Source organism: Erpetoichthys calabaricus, chromosome 3 (genome assembly GCF_900747795.2).
Source record: "Erpetoichthys calabaricus chromosome 3, fErpCal1.3, whole genome shotgun sequence".
NCBI lineage: Eukaryota > Metazoa > Chordata > Cladistia > Polypteriformes > Polypteridae > Erpetoichthys > Erpetoichthys calabaricus.
Genome location: NC_041396.2, coordinates 260,520,449 through 260,537,081, shown reverse-complemented (window position 1 = coordinate 260,537,081; position 16,633 = coordinate 260,520,449). Strand labels below are relative to the sequence as shown.

General features: G+C 35.0%; 1 protein-coding gene across 4 annotated transcripts in view; it reads left to right on the top strand.

Moving 5' to 3' along the window:
* mink1 (misshapen-like kinase 1) overlaps positions 1–16,633 on the top strand; it is a 264,519-nt gene that overhangs the window by 109,123 nt on the left and 138,763 nt on the right. For all 4 annotated transcript variants that reach the window (XM_028798142.2, XM_051924055.1, XM_028798141.2 and 1 more), the window contains exons 5-6: positions 3,247–3,337; positions 14,166–14,296. In XM_028798142.2, the coding sequence (XP_028653975.1) occupies positions 3,247–3,337; positions 14,166–14,296 (222 nt within the window). The remainder of the gene's footprint in view (positions 1–3,246; positions 3,338–14,165; positions 14,297–16,633) is intronic.

The following is a 16,633-nucleotide window of genomic DNA, read 5'->3' as shown; positions in this document are numbered from 1 at the left end:
AAATGTGACACTCAGTGACCCTTCTAATAGTACACACTCAGTTTTAAGCAAAATTCACTCATGGTTGTCTCCGGACATTTGTTATACGTTTGGCTTCTGCGAGACTACTCTATTGGTAACGTGTTCCAGAGTTTTGGTGCAATAGGGATTTTAAAATATTGTTTAAATATGACAAACCTGAACTTATTTTATTACGGAAAATTTTTATAGACAAAGTCCATTTTTAGGATTTTATTTAGTAAACTTTCATTGTTGCCCCTGCTGAATGTTTAATGTCAATCTGTTTAATGACCACCTGTCAGTCACTATGGATTCAACAAAAAAAGCTAACTGGAATATCTGAGACTTGGAGTGATTCATTAACTTGTTGACATTAATTAGGTTGTTGTGGAAGGTGTTACTAAGTTTAGGTTATTAAAGAGCCAAGTAACTGAGGAACTGTCAAGGTTCCTGAACATCACCTATCATGTTAATGAGGCTTAAATGTGCCTTCGCTCAAAGCTAGGGTGCTGTCGTACTGAGCTCTTTAGCATGAGGATGATCTGTTTCAGAAAAAGGAGTTAATTTCGAAGTTAATTTCTTTTTAACTAAAGGCTCTACATTTTCCAGTGGTTTTGCATATCATTAGGTTTTTAAGAAGTCCTACAATTTGTGACTGCAGTTTACATAGGCAATAAGAAGTTCTTTTAAGTAATGGGCGAGAAAAACATTTTTTTTTTTTTTTAATAAAACAAATGTGGTCATAAAGATTTGATCTTCATTTAAATACTAAGTATAGAAAAATATAACAAACATGCCACATTTGCATTGTGTAGTCTATTGTATAATTTATATATGCATAAGTGCAAATTTTGCATGTGGAAAAGATAAGTATTCTCCTACATTTATCACTACCTCATACACCTAAAATTAGAATCAGGTAGTAATGATTAGAACATTATTCAAAAGGATTTTGGAAGAAGCTGATCTTATTTAAACCTCAGGCATTTAATTTGGTTTTCTCTTTGTTGAAGCGTGTGTTATCATCATGCCTAAATGGAAATAGCTATACAAGGCCTTCAGATAGAAGGGGATAGATACCTGTTAGTCTGGGATTTAAAGGGACTCCAAAAAAATAGAAATCAACCAATCCATAGTCCTGAATATCATCTTACATGAGTAGAAGATTTCAGACAACTGCCAAGTTGTCGAGGCCAGGCTGGCCCAACTAGTTTTCCCCAAAAGCAGAATGCAAGATGCTTAAAGAAGTCTTAAGACCCTGGAATTTCATCACAAGACATGCAGGTAGTTCTTGTTACTGTTGATTTCAAATGGCATTAGTCTACCATTAATAGGAGGCTGCACAAATTAGATCTACATGAGAGGTTTGCCAGGCAGAAACCTGTTCTGTCCAGAAACAGCAACAGGGCAAGAGTAAAGTTTGCCCATGAACAACTAGGGAAAGACCGGGACTTCTGGTGCAATGTTCTCTGAACAGACAAGACAAGGTAGAGATTTTTGGCCTCTGTACCAGTGGACATGTTTGGCGAAACCTAACATGGCTTTTGATCAGAAGAACTTGATAACAGTTTTAAAGCATGATAGTGGAAATGCTATGGTGTGGGACTGCTTTGTTGGATCAGAGCCTGAACAGCTCATCATCATTTTATCTACTAGGAATCTTCCTTGTACCAGAAGCAGAAGGTGCTTGAGGATAATTTGAGTCCACCTGTTAGACTGAAGCTAAACCAAAAGTGGACCTTGAAACATAACGATTACCTTGATAATACCAATTAATCTAGCAAGGAATGGCAAAAAGAAAGAAATGGAGAGCTCTGGAATAGCCATGTCAAAGCCCGAGTACGAGTTCCCTTAAGATGGGGGGGGTATGCCAATGGGCTATGCATGCAAAACACCCCTCAAACATCACACAGCTGAAAACATTCTTTATGGAAAAGAAAACAATGGGGTTGGAGAGTTACTACCCATAAAGAATTTGCAAAATATCACTTGAAAGATACTGCAGTGATGTTGCATAACATTTTGGTCTGGGGAGACTAAAATGGAACATTTTAGTTTGAACAATAAGTGGTATGTGCGGCATAAATCTAATACTCCACATCAGCCAGGTATGCCATGATTTGTAAAAAATGTGGTGATGGCAACATCATGTTGTGGGGATGCGTTTCAGCCTAAGGCACTGACAGTCTGGGCATCATTTCTACTAGAAAGCTTATTACTATTATTAACAGGACAATAACTCAATGTATGGTGTAACAGCATCAGTACAGTGTCTTGAAATAAAGTGGATGTCCTTGAATAGTCTAGTCACAGTCCTGTCCACTGTTACTCACCAATTAACCTGGCACACGTTGAGCAATTTCTCAAGGAGGAAAAGACAAATTTTGCTCTGTCACTTTGTGCAAAGTATACAGACATTTGCTGGAAAAGAGTAGGTTGATAGGATCTATATGTCACCCCCTTGCTCTGCTAGACTACTTTCTATAAATGCTGTCAGAGGTGGTTCAGTCTAGCACTAAATGAGGGTGATAAATAATTCCAAATTCTTGATATTACGAAATTAAAATTGGGGAAATTGTTTATGTTTCTTTTTTGGACAAATACTGGAGTTTTCTGTTTTGATTTATCTTATCAAACAGATTAGAATCTCGGGTTGTGACAATCATTTATGTGAAAAAAAGCTGAATACTTTTTCATGGTACTATAAAATATAATCTCAATTTAATAATCTTAAAAATAACCTTTTTGTTGTAAACTTGAAAAAGAACATATGAATATAACAGCAATAGATTATTTTTCATATATCTGACAGTGAATAAAATATAAATGTTTACTGTATTTAATACCTGGTAAAAACAGTACTATAATGAGAGTACTAAATGAAAAGCCAGTATCAATATATGTGGATTCAGCAACAGCTATGTTTATGCCCGTTATTACTCTGCATTGTGTGTTTCATACTATTTTTTGAGGAAAAAGTTAGAAAGCAGAAGCTTTCTATTTTAAATATTAAAAAAGTTTATCCGTTGTCAAGTTTTTGAAAGTAGTATGTCAGTATGGAAGTGGAAGCACTTACCCTTCATTTGTTTACTTTTCTCTTTTTTTTTTCTCCAAAAAAGTAAAACCTGGATCTGCTTTCTTGAATAATGCCTGTTTGACTTTAATATTTTGGAAATAAACATATCTTGCAGAAATAACGAGAAATCATTTATTTTCTGATACTAATATCTCTTTATTATGTTTTAGGGTCTTTCACACCTCCACACCCACAAAGTAATTCACAGAGATATCAAAGGGCAAAATGTGCTACTGACTGAGAATGCAGAGGTCAAACTTGGTATGTTAATTAGTTTCTTGATTATTTATTTATTTATTCTATTAAATTCCCCTCATTTGCCATCACACCGTTTCTCCCAGAGCTTGTTCTTATGAAATCCCCACTTGGTTTATTTTATTCTTGCAGTCTCCAAAAGGTAAGCTATGTCAAAATGTAACTTTTTAAAGCATTAATGACAACGGCTTTATGTAATCTACCTGTGCATTTCTTCTTGAAGTTGCATCATTAACAATTATTGATCTGGACTGTATGCTTCAAGGACTTGTTTGCATTTTTGGTATGTAAACTGGTTTGGTTTTTTGGAAGATATTTAGTAGCTTCTGCAAAAATATTTAAAGAAGTTTGGGGCCACCTCACAGCAAGAATGGCTGCTGTGATTAATTAGTAATTGTAAAGATAAAAACATAGCTGTCATTTTTTTCGATACTATTAGAAATCTATAGTATTTAAGCACTTTCTGAGAAATGGGTGCAGTTTTTCTTTACCTCAGAAAGGCAAACGAGAAAAAATACTGCTTACCCAAAAAAGTAATACTTGCAACTATTTCCAACTAAGGTAACCACTAAAAGTGGAAATTAAAGGAAAGGGGATCAAAATGAGAATGAAAAGTATGTTTCTCAAGCCTGTAGCCAGATACTGATGCTATCAAGTATGTCTTTCAGGACTGCACCCAGTCCGAATGTACATGTGAAAACTGTAGTGACACTACTAGGGCTTGTACAAAAAAATCTCAATCTTCTGAAATTTAGAGATCAAGAGATGAAGGCCTGCAAAATGCTGCAGTCCTTGAAATCCCTTCCACGAGTAAACACAATACAATATAGACTATGGCAAATCACACTTAGGCTCATTAATGAAAGGAGGACAAAGAAATATTGGCACATAAACAGCAGCTACATTAAGTTAAACTGTGACAAATCATTCAGGAGGTTTAGCACTTGTTTTCTAAAATATGTCAAAGAGTTGTTGGAGAGTTGTTCAGTAAGTTCTGCAATATATGTAGTAATTGTGATCAAAAACAGCCTACCATAGTTTTAGGTTTTTCACATTAAAGAAAGAGAAGGTTTGCCACTTGTTTGTGCAATTGGAGCTCTATTAGTTATAATACATAATTTGAAGTTCATATACCTTGTCAAACAACCTTTGAGAGTTTGCAAATAATCTTAGTCTAATGTACCTTCAGTTTTCTTCTCAGTAAAGCCTTCTAGCCAGAATTGCTTCATAAGTGAAGAGTGATAGGTGAGAATTTTCTGTCAAGCGTATCTGTTTGTGTGTCTTTGTGAGGAAGTGTATCAAGATGAAAGTACAAGTAGTATGGCCTTCTGGATTAAAAAAAAATCTTATTTAAGTCCACCATTCTGTTAAAAAAAAAAAAAAAAAAAAAGAAATGCCAAAAGATTGTAAATACTGAATTCATATGACTGGACTTAAGACGACAATGCTATCTAAATATGAAAACAAAATTCAAAAGACAGAAAAAACAAGAGAAGAACTTATAAGGAGGCTTTTAAAGTGATATTGAGTACATAGCATTAGAGCAACACCACCATCAAAGATGCCACTTTATTTCCCTTGTCCCTCCCATTGTTACTGTTGTGTGAATAATGCTATGCAGTAATAGACACCTATGTTTAGGGGGAAAAGGGGGATTGAGGTGGAACCCCAATCAAATTCAAGGCCAAAGACAAATTGCTTACTTTTATCTATATTTTTTAGGATTGAAGAGAGATGGGTGCATCTTCAGATATTAGTCTAATAAAAGTTATATGGGTGAAGGCATTCTGTGTAGTGAATTTTATTCATCTTCAAGAAATCCTTCTACCAGAAAAGTGTTGTTACTGAGGAGTTGAATTTTATCTTCAAGGAAATGGGTGCAAATATATTAGTTACTTTGACCTAGAATGCATGAACTGAAGAAAAGAAGATGGCACTGTTTGGGTTTGAGACACTGTAGGAATTATAAAGTGATCGTTTAATCAAAATGATGACAATATTTTTTGTGACTATAAATTTTTAAGGCTACATATGGCATAGGTAGGAGGTAGTGAAGGCATGGTTCTTTATGCCAGAAATAGTGTTCAACCAAAAATGATCAACACAGAAAACACACAAACAGCCTAAATTGCTGAGTAAAATGTATTGATGTAAGATTGTTACCTGGGACCTAACTTTGACAAATCAAACAATATGAAAAAAGATAATGTTGTAATTATGGATGTTTTCAGTATTCCAAATTTTTCATAAGGAAATACCCTACTGAGGAACAGAAGAGTAGTAAACTGAAATGATGCAATAGACTATGTCCTCACCTATTTGTATGGACCACTGGTTCCTAAATTTTTGTCACGAAACTGTATTAAGATTTTCCAAAGATAACCGAACCCTTATGATTCCCACCTGACTAATTTTAATAAGCAATCAAATAAAACAAATTTTAGTGACAGAACTTATTCAGTGTCGCAAAACAAATGAGTGGAAAACAAAAGTTAACAATCATAAAAACAAAATCAAGTATAAAATTATTATAAAATTAAACAATAATGTAAATAAGTAACACACACACACTTTCACTATTAACAAACAAAATAGTAAGCAAAACTTAAAAAAAACAAAAAACAAATGTATATTACTCGTCTATATAAAAAATATTTAGAAAAAAACAAAGCATAAACTTTAAAGAGAAGAATGCAGCTGCTTCTTAGATTCTAGTATCCTCTGAAAATTTGGTGTAATGTTGGATAACTTAATTTGTATACAGGTATATGGTGCAGCATGAAATCTGTCTTGGCTTGAAAAATTAATTGAACAGTTTTCCCTCTATTCCCACCACCCTCCATTGTAAAGCAAGATTTTTTATTTTTTTTTATTTTTATTTATGGAAAGCACTTAGCTTTAGAACATAATTTTGTGTGGCAAATGCATATATACAATTTGTGAAGAAACAATTTTGACTTGAAACATACTAATCTTATCTAGGGATGCACGATAATATCGGATTTATATTTGTATCAGCAGATAATGGGTTAAAATAATTTTATCGGCATCGGACCGATGACTAAATTGGACCGATAATTCGAACCGATATTGATGACGCATTCACTGTGTTCCGGATGTGCTGGACGTTTAGGCAACGCTGGGCTACTGTGCGAAAATGTCTGCGGTTTGGAAGTTTTTCAAAGTGAGTGAGAGTGACATAAAATATGCCATTTGCAACACTTGCTCGAATAATGTTTTGCGCGGAGGGACCAAAGTGCGAAATTTCAATACCACCAACTTAATTACACACTTGAAGACATGCCATCCCAACAAATATACAGAATTCCTCAGAGCAAAAGAGGAGAATCCTGTGCCACCACACACAAAATCAAAAACTGCAGTTGCTGAATGTGTTGATCAGTTACTTGAAAAATCAAAGAAATTTGATAAAGATAACCCTAAAGCTCAAACAATTACTGCAAAGGTGATCTAATTTATTGCTCTGGACGATCAGCCATTTTCTGTGGTAGAAGATACAGGATTTCGAAGGCTGCTTGAGTATCTTGAGCCCCGTTACCAGATACCCAGTTTCCGTTATTTTTCGGACATAGTGCTTCCAGAGTTGCATACGGTTGTGGAAAGTCATGTGCACAAACTCCTTGCAGAAGATGTCACAGCCATAACTATGGACATCTGATATGAGTGCTATTAGTATGCTTAGTTTAACTGCTCAGTGGATCGACCGCAAGTTTGAATTGCAGAAAGCAATCTTGCACGCCCAAGAATGCTCTGGATCACACACGGGTGCTGCACTCTCTGTAGCGTTTAAAAGAATGTTTGAAACATGGAAAATTCCCAAAGAGAATGTTCATGTAGTATTACGAGACAATGCATGCAACATTGCAAAGGCTATGGAGGAATGCGGGATCCCAAGTTTGCCATGTATGGCTCATACTTTACAGCTTGCCATGAACGATGGCGTACTATCCCAGCGCAGCGTCTCGGATACAATAGCGATCGGCAGAAAAATAGTTGGTCACTTTAAGCATTCACAATTAGCCAACTCGCGTCTCAAAACTATACAAACTGAACTTGGTATGCAGCCGAAAATGCTTCAGCAAGATGTTTCGACTAGATGGAGCAGCACATTCTATATGCTGCAAAGCTTGCTGGAGCAGAAAAGAGCCCTTGGGGCTTATGCCTCCGATTTTGAGTTACCTGCAACTCTAACGCCTAATCAGTGGGGTTTGATCAAGAACATAATCACACTCCTTGCTCCATTTGAACAACTGACAAAGAAATTTGCCAGTCTGAAGCCTTGGCTTCTAACGTTATTCCCTCAGTTAATGCCTTAAAACGACTGTTGACTAAAAGCGCTCATACTAACTTCGGAGTCAAAACCAGTAAAAGTGCTCTCTTGGAGGCTGTAAACAATCGTTTCATTGAGATTTACAAAGAATCCATGTACTGTGTTGCCACTATTGTAGACCCGAGATACAAAGACCGCTATTTCGATGCAGATGTAAAATCACTGGCATTCAAAATGTTGCAAGCTCAGGTGGAACTTGCAACGAACGAAATGCAGACGACTGAATCACAGATAGATGGTCCACAACAGAAAAGGGCCAAGAGAAATGATGAAGTGGCTTGCACGCTCTTCGAAATGTACAACGAAATTCTTGAAGAGAACACATTGATGCCTCGGGAAAACAGCCAGATGACAACAGAGGTGAGTTTAAAAAAAAAAAAAAAAAAAAAAAAAAAAAAAAGAAGCTCTCTGGAGATCTTTACAACATTGTTTTAAGTAAATAACATGGGCTGTCGGATATAATATCACTATTCTAACATAATTCGAATGTATACAAAATCTTGGAAGGCAAGACAGAAAAACGGCAATCGAATGTAAAAAGAGCGGTTGTTGGTTTTACCTCGCACTAACTTTGGCTTCATGTTACTTAAGACGTGCTGGACACTTTTGTGGGATTTTACAGATCTGTTTTTGCATGTAACTTTTTAGGATCAGTCTATGCGTGTTTCTAAATTATTAACCCATATTGTTATTAGTCATTAGTTAAAAGGTCGGCATCTTCTGTGTTAAACACAACCATTTTAAAGATTGGTAGTTTTCATCAAGCGACTGAGCCAACTATAGTGTATGCTTCTTTGCTTCATATTTTTGTTCGGTGCGGGTTAACTAAATAGTTTCATAAATAAACAAACTCGCTTTACACTTTTTTTACTTTGAAAAATGTTGTCTACTAATAATTGATCATAATACACAAAATACTTAAAATACCTCAACAAAGTAACATTTAATACACTTGTTTCATTTGTAAAACACTTAGTTTCACAATGCTTCAGTTTATTTACTGTAAAAAATAGACAAAGGGATATAAGGTCCTCTGGCCTCTAGGGAAAAAAAGAAAAAAATGACTGCATTTACTTTGTTTAAGCAATCACTGACAATTTTGTTTGTTTATCTTTTGAACATTGTCTGTAGAAAGTGCCAGTGCGGTTTGTGTCTTATTTCTCTTTGCGTTGCTTTTTGTGGGATAGACAATCACATTCATGGAAGACACTGTTTTCACCTGAGTCTCTTAAGAAATAATGAGCAACTTGTAAGCAGATCATGATCATGCCCAATGCGTCGATCGCGATCGACCGGTACATCGCGTTGCATTCAAAAAAAAATTTTTTTTTAAACGTTAGTCTATCATATATCCTCCCTATGGCATTTGCCACTTGATTGACATACAGGGTGGCCAGTCTGAGATCTAACACACTGGTCATCCTGCACGCACGATCAAACGCGCGAGCTACTGCAAAACTCTGGCTATCTAAGTGATCTAGTTAGCCTTCCAATTTATATCGACTAAAGAAGGGATTTAAAAAAAAAAAAAAAAATTTGTTTGGGCAGGGTATGGGCTGGATGTGGAATTGGAAGAGGATTTTTTTCTCACAATGTCACAATCGAAGTGCGTTTGTCTGATATGTCAATCTATCATTGCTATTCCAAAGAAGGAAAATGTTGAAAGGCACTTTCGAACTGTTCCTAAAAACTACGAAACTGACTTCCTTCCGAAAAGCGATCCGAGAAAGAGAAAGGAGAGGAAACTAAAATCGCAGTTAATCGGACAGCTGTCATTTTTCACATTTAGCCGAAGTCTGGGGCTCATGGACAGTTTTGGAACTTACTCACAGAGAAAAAGTTCCCAAACATGAGGAAATGTGCTGCCTCCTTGACTGCATTATTCGGCTCTACTTATTTATGCGAGTCAGCCTTTTCCCATATGAAGATTATTAAATCCAAATACTGTAGTGACCATAAATGTATTGAGTTGTTATTGTGCCATAAGGGTTATTCAGTTATGCAAGGTACGACAACATATATTTTATGTATAAAGTATACTCAGTATATGTGTGTGTATATATATATATATATATATATATATATATATATATATATATATAATATATAATTTTTTTTTTTTTTTTTTTAATGTAGGTAGATCATTTCGATCTGGTCATTTTAAAAGTAGCTCGCAAGCCGAAAAAGTGTGGGCACCCCTGATCTACAGTGAAAAGCAAAAATATTAATAATGTTTCAAAAAACAGCAAATACAATACAGGCATGCATTCAATTCAAATGCCATATACTTATTTTTATTGTAAGGATTCTAATCTTAATCTGACAGCCCTGGTAAAAGCCAAAATGCAGATCTATCTTTTAGATATGAAAGATGACACAGAATATAATACTGTATATGTATGCATGCTACTTGGCAGGTGCAGGGATTTCTTTCTGAAGCACCAATCCCGAGGAATGAAAATCCACTGAAATATTGGAACAACAACTGGAGTTGGTTTCCTACCATTGCCAAAGTAGCACGCAAGTTCCTGTCAGCCCCATGTACTAGCGTGGACAGCGAGAGACTATTCAGTTTGGCTTCTAATGTGATCAACAAAAAGAGAAACAGAATTTCATGTGACAAGGCAGAGATGCTCTTGTTCGTTAAGAAAAACCTCCCCATCATGCTTAAAAAATAGAAAAGAATGATAAGCCTCCAGAAAAAAGTTATTTATTTCTTTACTGTTGTACGCTTTTCTGATTTTTAAAATTATAGATTGGTTAGATTTATTCCATCAAAAAGAAAGAAAAAATGTTATGTGGTAAACTATTTAATACTGCAGACTGTAAAACAAAGGATCAGATAGCCAGTCAAATGTGGTTGAGCAGAAGCCATTTTAATGATTGTAAATAATCTGCAAAAGTTGTTATTCTTAAGTTGTATTGCTTATTTCATTGTAATTGTACATTTTGCCATTTTTTTCAGTTTTCATTTTTTCGATTATTGTTGAATTTGTTGTATTTGTTCCATCAAAAAGAAAGAGAAAAATGTTATTTAAAGCAACAACCTGCAGAACTGTTTCCCATATAACCAACAGGTATCCAGCTAAATGTGGCAGATATCATTTGTTTTTAATGATTGAAAGTGGTGTGCAAAATTGTTATACAAATAAATGTTCACTTTGTCTGTAATTCTTGCCCAGACAGATCAAGTCTCATTTTTCTCTGTATCTTATAAATATGTAAATCAGCATCGGCATCGGCAGATAAGTACATAGACGTTATCGGATATCAGCATCGGCCCAAAATTCCCATATCGGTGCATCCCTAATCTTATCCTTTAAGTAAAAGGCAATGTAATAAGCCTGTTAGTGAGGCGAAGACATACCAAATAGACTTAGTAAATATTTCCCTTAAGTGTCTTTTAACATGAATAAATAAGTGAAATACCTCAGACATAAACTTAAATAAACTCCATTTTAATCGTTTTAATACAGATGAGTGGTAGACTTAACAGCAACCATGCATCTAATGCTAGCAGTGCTGTAATGAATAAAAGATGTTGTTTTTTTTTTGTTTATTTTTTTATTAATCTTTGTGTGTTCTAATCATTTCAGATGAGAGAAGTACATGATGACTAGCAAGTTCCAAATTTGAATTAAACCCACAAGCAAGAGAAACAAAAAAGGAATAAAATTGGCTTTAGTCTTTTGTAAGACTATGAAAATTATATTCAAAACTAAATTAACGACAAATTGTATAAAAAATATTTCAAATGTCAGGTACCATTAGGTTTGGTATGGACCATACTCCCAAATCAACCTTGTTAGACTAATTTTAATTGGCAACGAGAACAATACGTAAAAATAAAGCATATACCATGCTTTATTTAAACTTTCAAAAACCATTTTGTACAGTTCGGCCCCAAAGATTATTCCTGAGGCTTAAATATACAATACTTTCTTAATGGTTTTAACCCTTATAATCAGTCTTAGAATTCAGTTTAATAAAATAAGTATTCATTTTCATTATCTGTAATCGACTGTTTTCCATGTTGACTAAGGTTCTGTTATGCTGAGTACAGTGATCCCTCCTCTATAGCGGGGGTTGCGTTCCAGAACCCCCCGTGAAAGGTGAAAATCCGCAAAGTAAAAACCATGATTATATGGTTGGTTATTTTATATATTTTAAGCCCTTATAAACTCTCCCACACTCTTATAAACATTTCCCGCACAGTTATACAGCATAAACCGCCTTATTACGTCCACTTATTAACGCCCTGGTTAAAGGACACTGTGGCAGTAGATCTTATATTCTTTTCATCCTTCTTAATGTAACGAACCGTGGACTCATTGATGCCGTAATGGCATCCTACAGTGGCGTAGCTGTTCCCTTCCTTCAACATATCCAAAACTTTGACCTTTTCAGCAATCGTTAGCATTTTCCGTTGGCGCTTGGGCATGGTCCCTGAAGCAGTAGCAGGAGCAGATCGTTTTGGAGACATAATGAAGGGCTTAACTATGCACAAAGATAAACACAAAAGAGCACAAAAGTTGTTGCACGAAAGTTGAAGCGCGATATAGCGAGGGATTACTGTATACACTTCAATTTTTGGAATTCACAGTCAAACGACTACTCACATTGCACAATAGTCACCAGTGCTTGACATGCCATGACATGGGTGTTCAATATATCTGAACATTGCAACAACACACAGTTTTACCCATACAAAAAAAACATGACCACACGCTCCTCAAAATGTCAACAAAGAAAAGAGCTCCATTCCTGTCTCTTGGTATACACTCAGATGTTTGAAGTGCAGACAACATGCTGTATCCATTTTACAGAGAGAATTAGAGGTATTTAGTCTATGTAGTTGCCGAGATGCTTTCCTGATTGGTCATTTAAGTGCTATGATATTCAGATTTTGACATGACAGAAGCAATAATTAATATACAATATACTGTAAAATAAAGCGCAATTAAATTGTATGACGACATCAGAAAAATCAGTTTGAGACTGCCCACACTGCAATGCAGCCAACTAAAACTTCTAACATGACAAATTCTTTCATTCGTATGACAGCCCAATCAAAAGACTTAATTGAGCAAAACAACCTTTCTCATGCTACATGTAAAATGATGGCTGATGAAGTTGAGGTTGAGTCAAATCAGTTAGCGAATACAAATGGGTTTTAAACCTATGTGGAAAATTGTACAGTGTATGCCTGGGATTAGTTGCTTGTACACAACACGCTCTTTTCTGCTTGGTTTTGATACTGTGCCCTGCAATGCACTGATGTGCCATTTTTATTCTTGTTTTAAACTAAGTGCTGCTGCAATAGTCACTGCTACCCTTTTTATTTCTTGCTAGTTGTCAACAAGTGGCAGGAGCATGTGTATACACACAATGTTGCACACCAGTAAGGCACCATCTTACCTAGGCAATAATTTTGTGAAATAATGCAGTATTTTTTTTTTCTTTATAAGTTTCCTAGGTAACACAGTAACACATGGCAGTTTCTCCCCCAAGGGATGATTTTGAATTTTTCATGGTTTTTTTTTTGTTAAAAAATTCGATGGTTGATTTATCCACGGATGGGCTTATCGAGTATATGCAGCATTTACTTTACTTAGCTTGTTTGACTCACTTTGCAATTATTGAATTCTTAAGTAAATCTAGTATGAATAGTTTACAGATGATAAACATGCATAATCCTCATCCAGCATTTATATTTAAAAAAAAATTTTTTTTGAGCGTGCCTTTTTATGAGGTAGATTTTAGCCACCACAAGCCTATTTGGGTGTAGTTTTTAACTACATGATAAAATGCTATTAAACATCTATTTTATGTACTTAATAAATTTAATTACGTTCCATTATTACTGCTACTTTTGGTTGGAACTTGTTATAAAAATAAAAATGTGATATTTTTGTCTTTAAGTAAATAAAACTGCTGCAATTTTGAAAACAGTAAATCCCCAAACACACCTAAATGTTACAATGTGTGTATGTTTTCTAATGTCGAAATGGTCAGATTTTCCTAATAAAGTGGTTCGTTGATATAATCTTTCCTTCAGAAAGTTTGTGTAAATCTTTTCCCAATCTCAATGGCTTTGTTAAGGTTGGTGTGAAGTTCAACAGTTATCAACAAAAGATAGTTCTTTAAAAGAATTTTACTTTTTCATGAAGATAAATTTCATTTGTATTAAAATGAAACTGTTTCAAAAGAATATTAAATGGGTCAGGAGTATGAATCTGTTTATATGAAGGTAAATGTTTTTGAAATCAGCACACTTTTCTAGCGATACTTTCAAACAGTATCACGTGCATTTGAATAACTGATCATGGTCTCTTGTAATCTTAGAAATTCATGCAATATTGATCTCTTTGTTTGCAAGTGTTTTAAAGTTTAGGAAGCATTTTAAAGTTTTGTGTGAGTAGGACCTTTGCTTTTTAATCTGTGACTATGTTAACAGTATTTCTCTTCCTGATATCTTGTCAGTTGACTTTGGAGTGAGTGCACAGCTGGACCGGACAGTAGGACGTAGAAACACATTCATTGGCACGCCATACTGGATGGCTCCTGAAGTAATTGCTTGTGATGAGAATCCAGATTCTACTTATGACTATAGGGTGAGTTCAGAAAGCATTGTGATCTTGTCACCCTCTGAACAAAAGCCTAATCTCACAGGAAAGTTTTCAATGGAATGATTATTGAAATAAAATGTAAGGTTTGTAGATAAAATATTTGTTTTAGCCATTGTAAGTTGCATATTAAAAAATACTGGGACAATTTAAGAATACTTCCAAGTCAAGCATTGCAGATATGTGTATACAATAATGCCATTAAAACTGAAAATAAAAGCAAGTCCACAATTAATAGCCCACATCTCTCCCAAACTCCCATGTAAAAGTCTGATTTTTGATGTTTTACTCCATAAAAGTGCCCTTTAAAGTGACCCATACTTGGTTTTACATTTGTTTCATTTATTTTCTTTTCTATTGTTAAACTTACTTTACAGTGTTTATGCAGTGTACAGCAGTGTTTGTTTTTCATTTTATTTTGTATGTGCTTTACTTTTAATTTCTTTCTAGTTTATATACAGAAATTCAACATTGTTTTAAAGTAGTTCTTTTACATGCTATACAAAGAAATAGGTAAGTACTAGTTCATAAAGAGTAAGCAAAATCAATTTAGTTTATAATATAATTACAACTGAATGTTGTAATTTATTTAATCAGTCAACTACCACCTTTGAACTATTTAAAAGTAGGAAATATGGTACTGTTAAGTGCAGTAATCCATATCATTATCTAAAGAACATCAGAAAGCAGAACAACAACAACATTTATTTATATAGCACATTTTCATACAAATAATGTAGCTCAAAGTTTCTTACATAATGAAGAAAGAGAAAAAAGACAAAGTAAGAATTAAAATAACATAACATAGAATAAAAGTAAGGTCCGATGGCCAGGGAGGACAAAAAAAAAAAAAAAACTCCAGACGGCTGGAGGAAAAAAAAATAAAAATCTGCAGGGGTTCCAGGCCAGGAGATCGCCCAGGCCCTCTAGGCATTCTACCTAACATAAATGACATCAATCAGTCCTCATGGTATTCAAGGTTTTCATGGAAGGACTTGATGATGACAGTCACATGGACTTCTGGCCTTTAATCCATCAATGTGGGGACATCATGGTGCTTTGATTAGGTGGTGGTGGCGCAGGTTGCCACCTCAGAAAACCGGAAAAAGAACAGAAGAGAAAGTAGGGGTGTGTACGGATTTTGGAGCCACCATGAATAGTAATGATAATTAATTGAATATGCAGAGTATCAGGATTAAACTAAAATGAAACACTGAGAAAGCCATGTTAAAGTAATGTGTTTTTAGCAGATTTTTAAAGTGCTCCACCGTATCAGCCTGGCGATTTTCCTATTGGCAAGCTATTCCAGATTTTAGGTGCATAACAGCAGAAGGCAGCCTCACCACTTCTTTTAAGTTTAGCTCTTGGAATTCTAAGTAGACACTCATTTGAAGATCTATTGTTACGATTTGGACTATAATATGTCAGACATTCCGATATATAAGATAGAGTGAGATTATTTAAGGCTTTATAAACCATAAGCAGTATTTTATAGTCAATTCTGAATGACACAGGTAACCAGTGTATTGACCTCAAAGCTGGAGAAATGTGCTCAGATTTTCTTTTCCTAGGTAGGATTCTAGCAGCTGCATTCTGCACTAGTTGCAATCGATTTATGTCTTTCTTAGGTAGTCCTGAGAGGAGTGCATTACAGTAATCTAGTCGACTGAAAACAAAAGCGTGAACTAATTTTTCAGCATCTTTCAGCAGCTATGTTTCTTAAGTGAAAAAATGTTGTCCTAATGATCTGATTAATATGCGATTTTAAAATTCAGGTCACAGTCAACAGTTACCCCTAAATTCTTTACCTCCGTCTTGACTTTTAATCCTAATGCATCAAGTTTATTTCTAATAACCTCATTATATCCATTATTGCCTATCACTAAAATTTCGGTTTTCTCTTTATTTAGCTTGAGAAAATTACCACTCATCCACTCAGAAACACAAGTTAGACATTGTGTTAGTGAATCAAGAGAGTCGGGGTCATCAGGTGCTATTGATAAATACAGCTGCGTGTCATCAGCATAGCTGTGGTAGCTCACGTTATTCCCCGAGATATTGTGACCTAATGGAAGCATGTAGATCGAAAAGAGCAGCGGACCCAGGATAGAGCCTTGTGGAACAACATATAAAATATCATGTGTCTTTGAAGTATAATTACCACAACTAACAAAGAATTTTTTTACCTGTCAGGTAGGATTCAAACCAATTTAAGACACTGCCAGAGAGGCCCACCCACTGACTAAGGTGATTTCTAAGAATATTGTGATCAATGGTATCAAATACGGCACTCAGATCTAAGAGGATGAGAACAGATAAATGGCC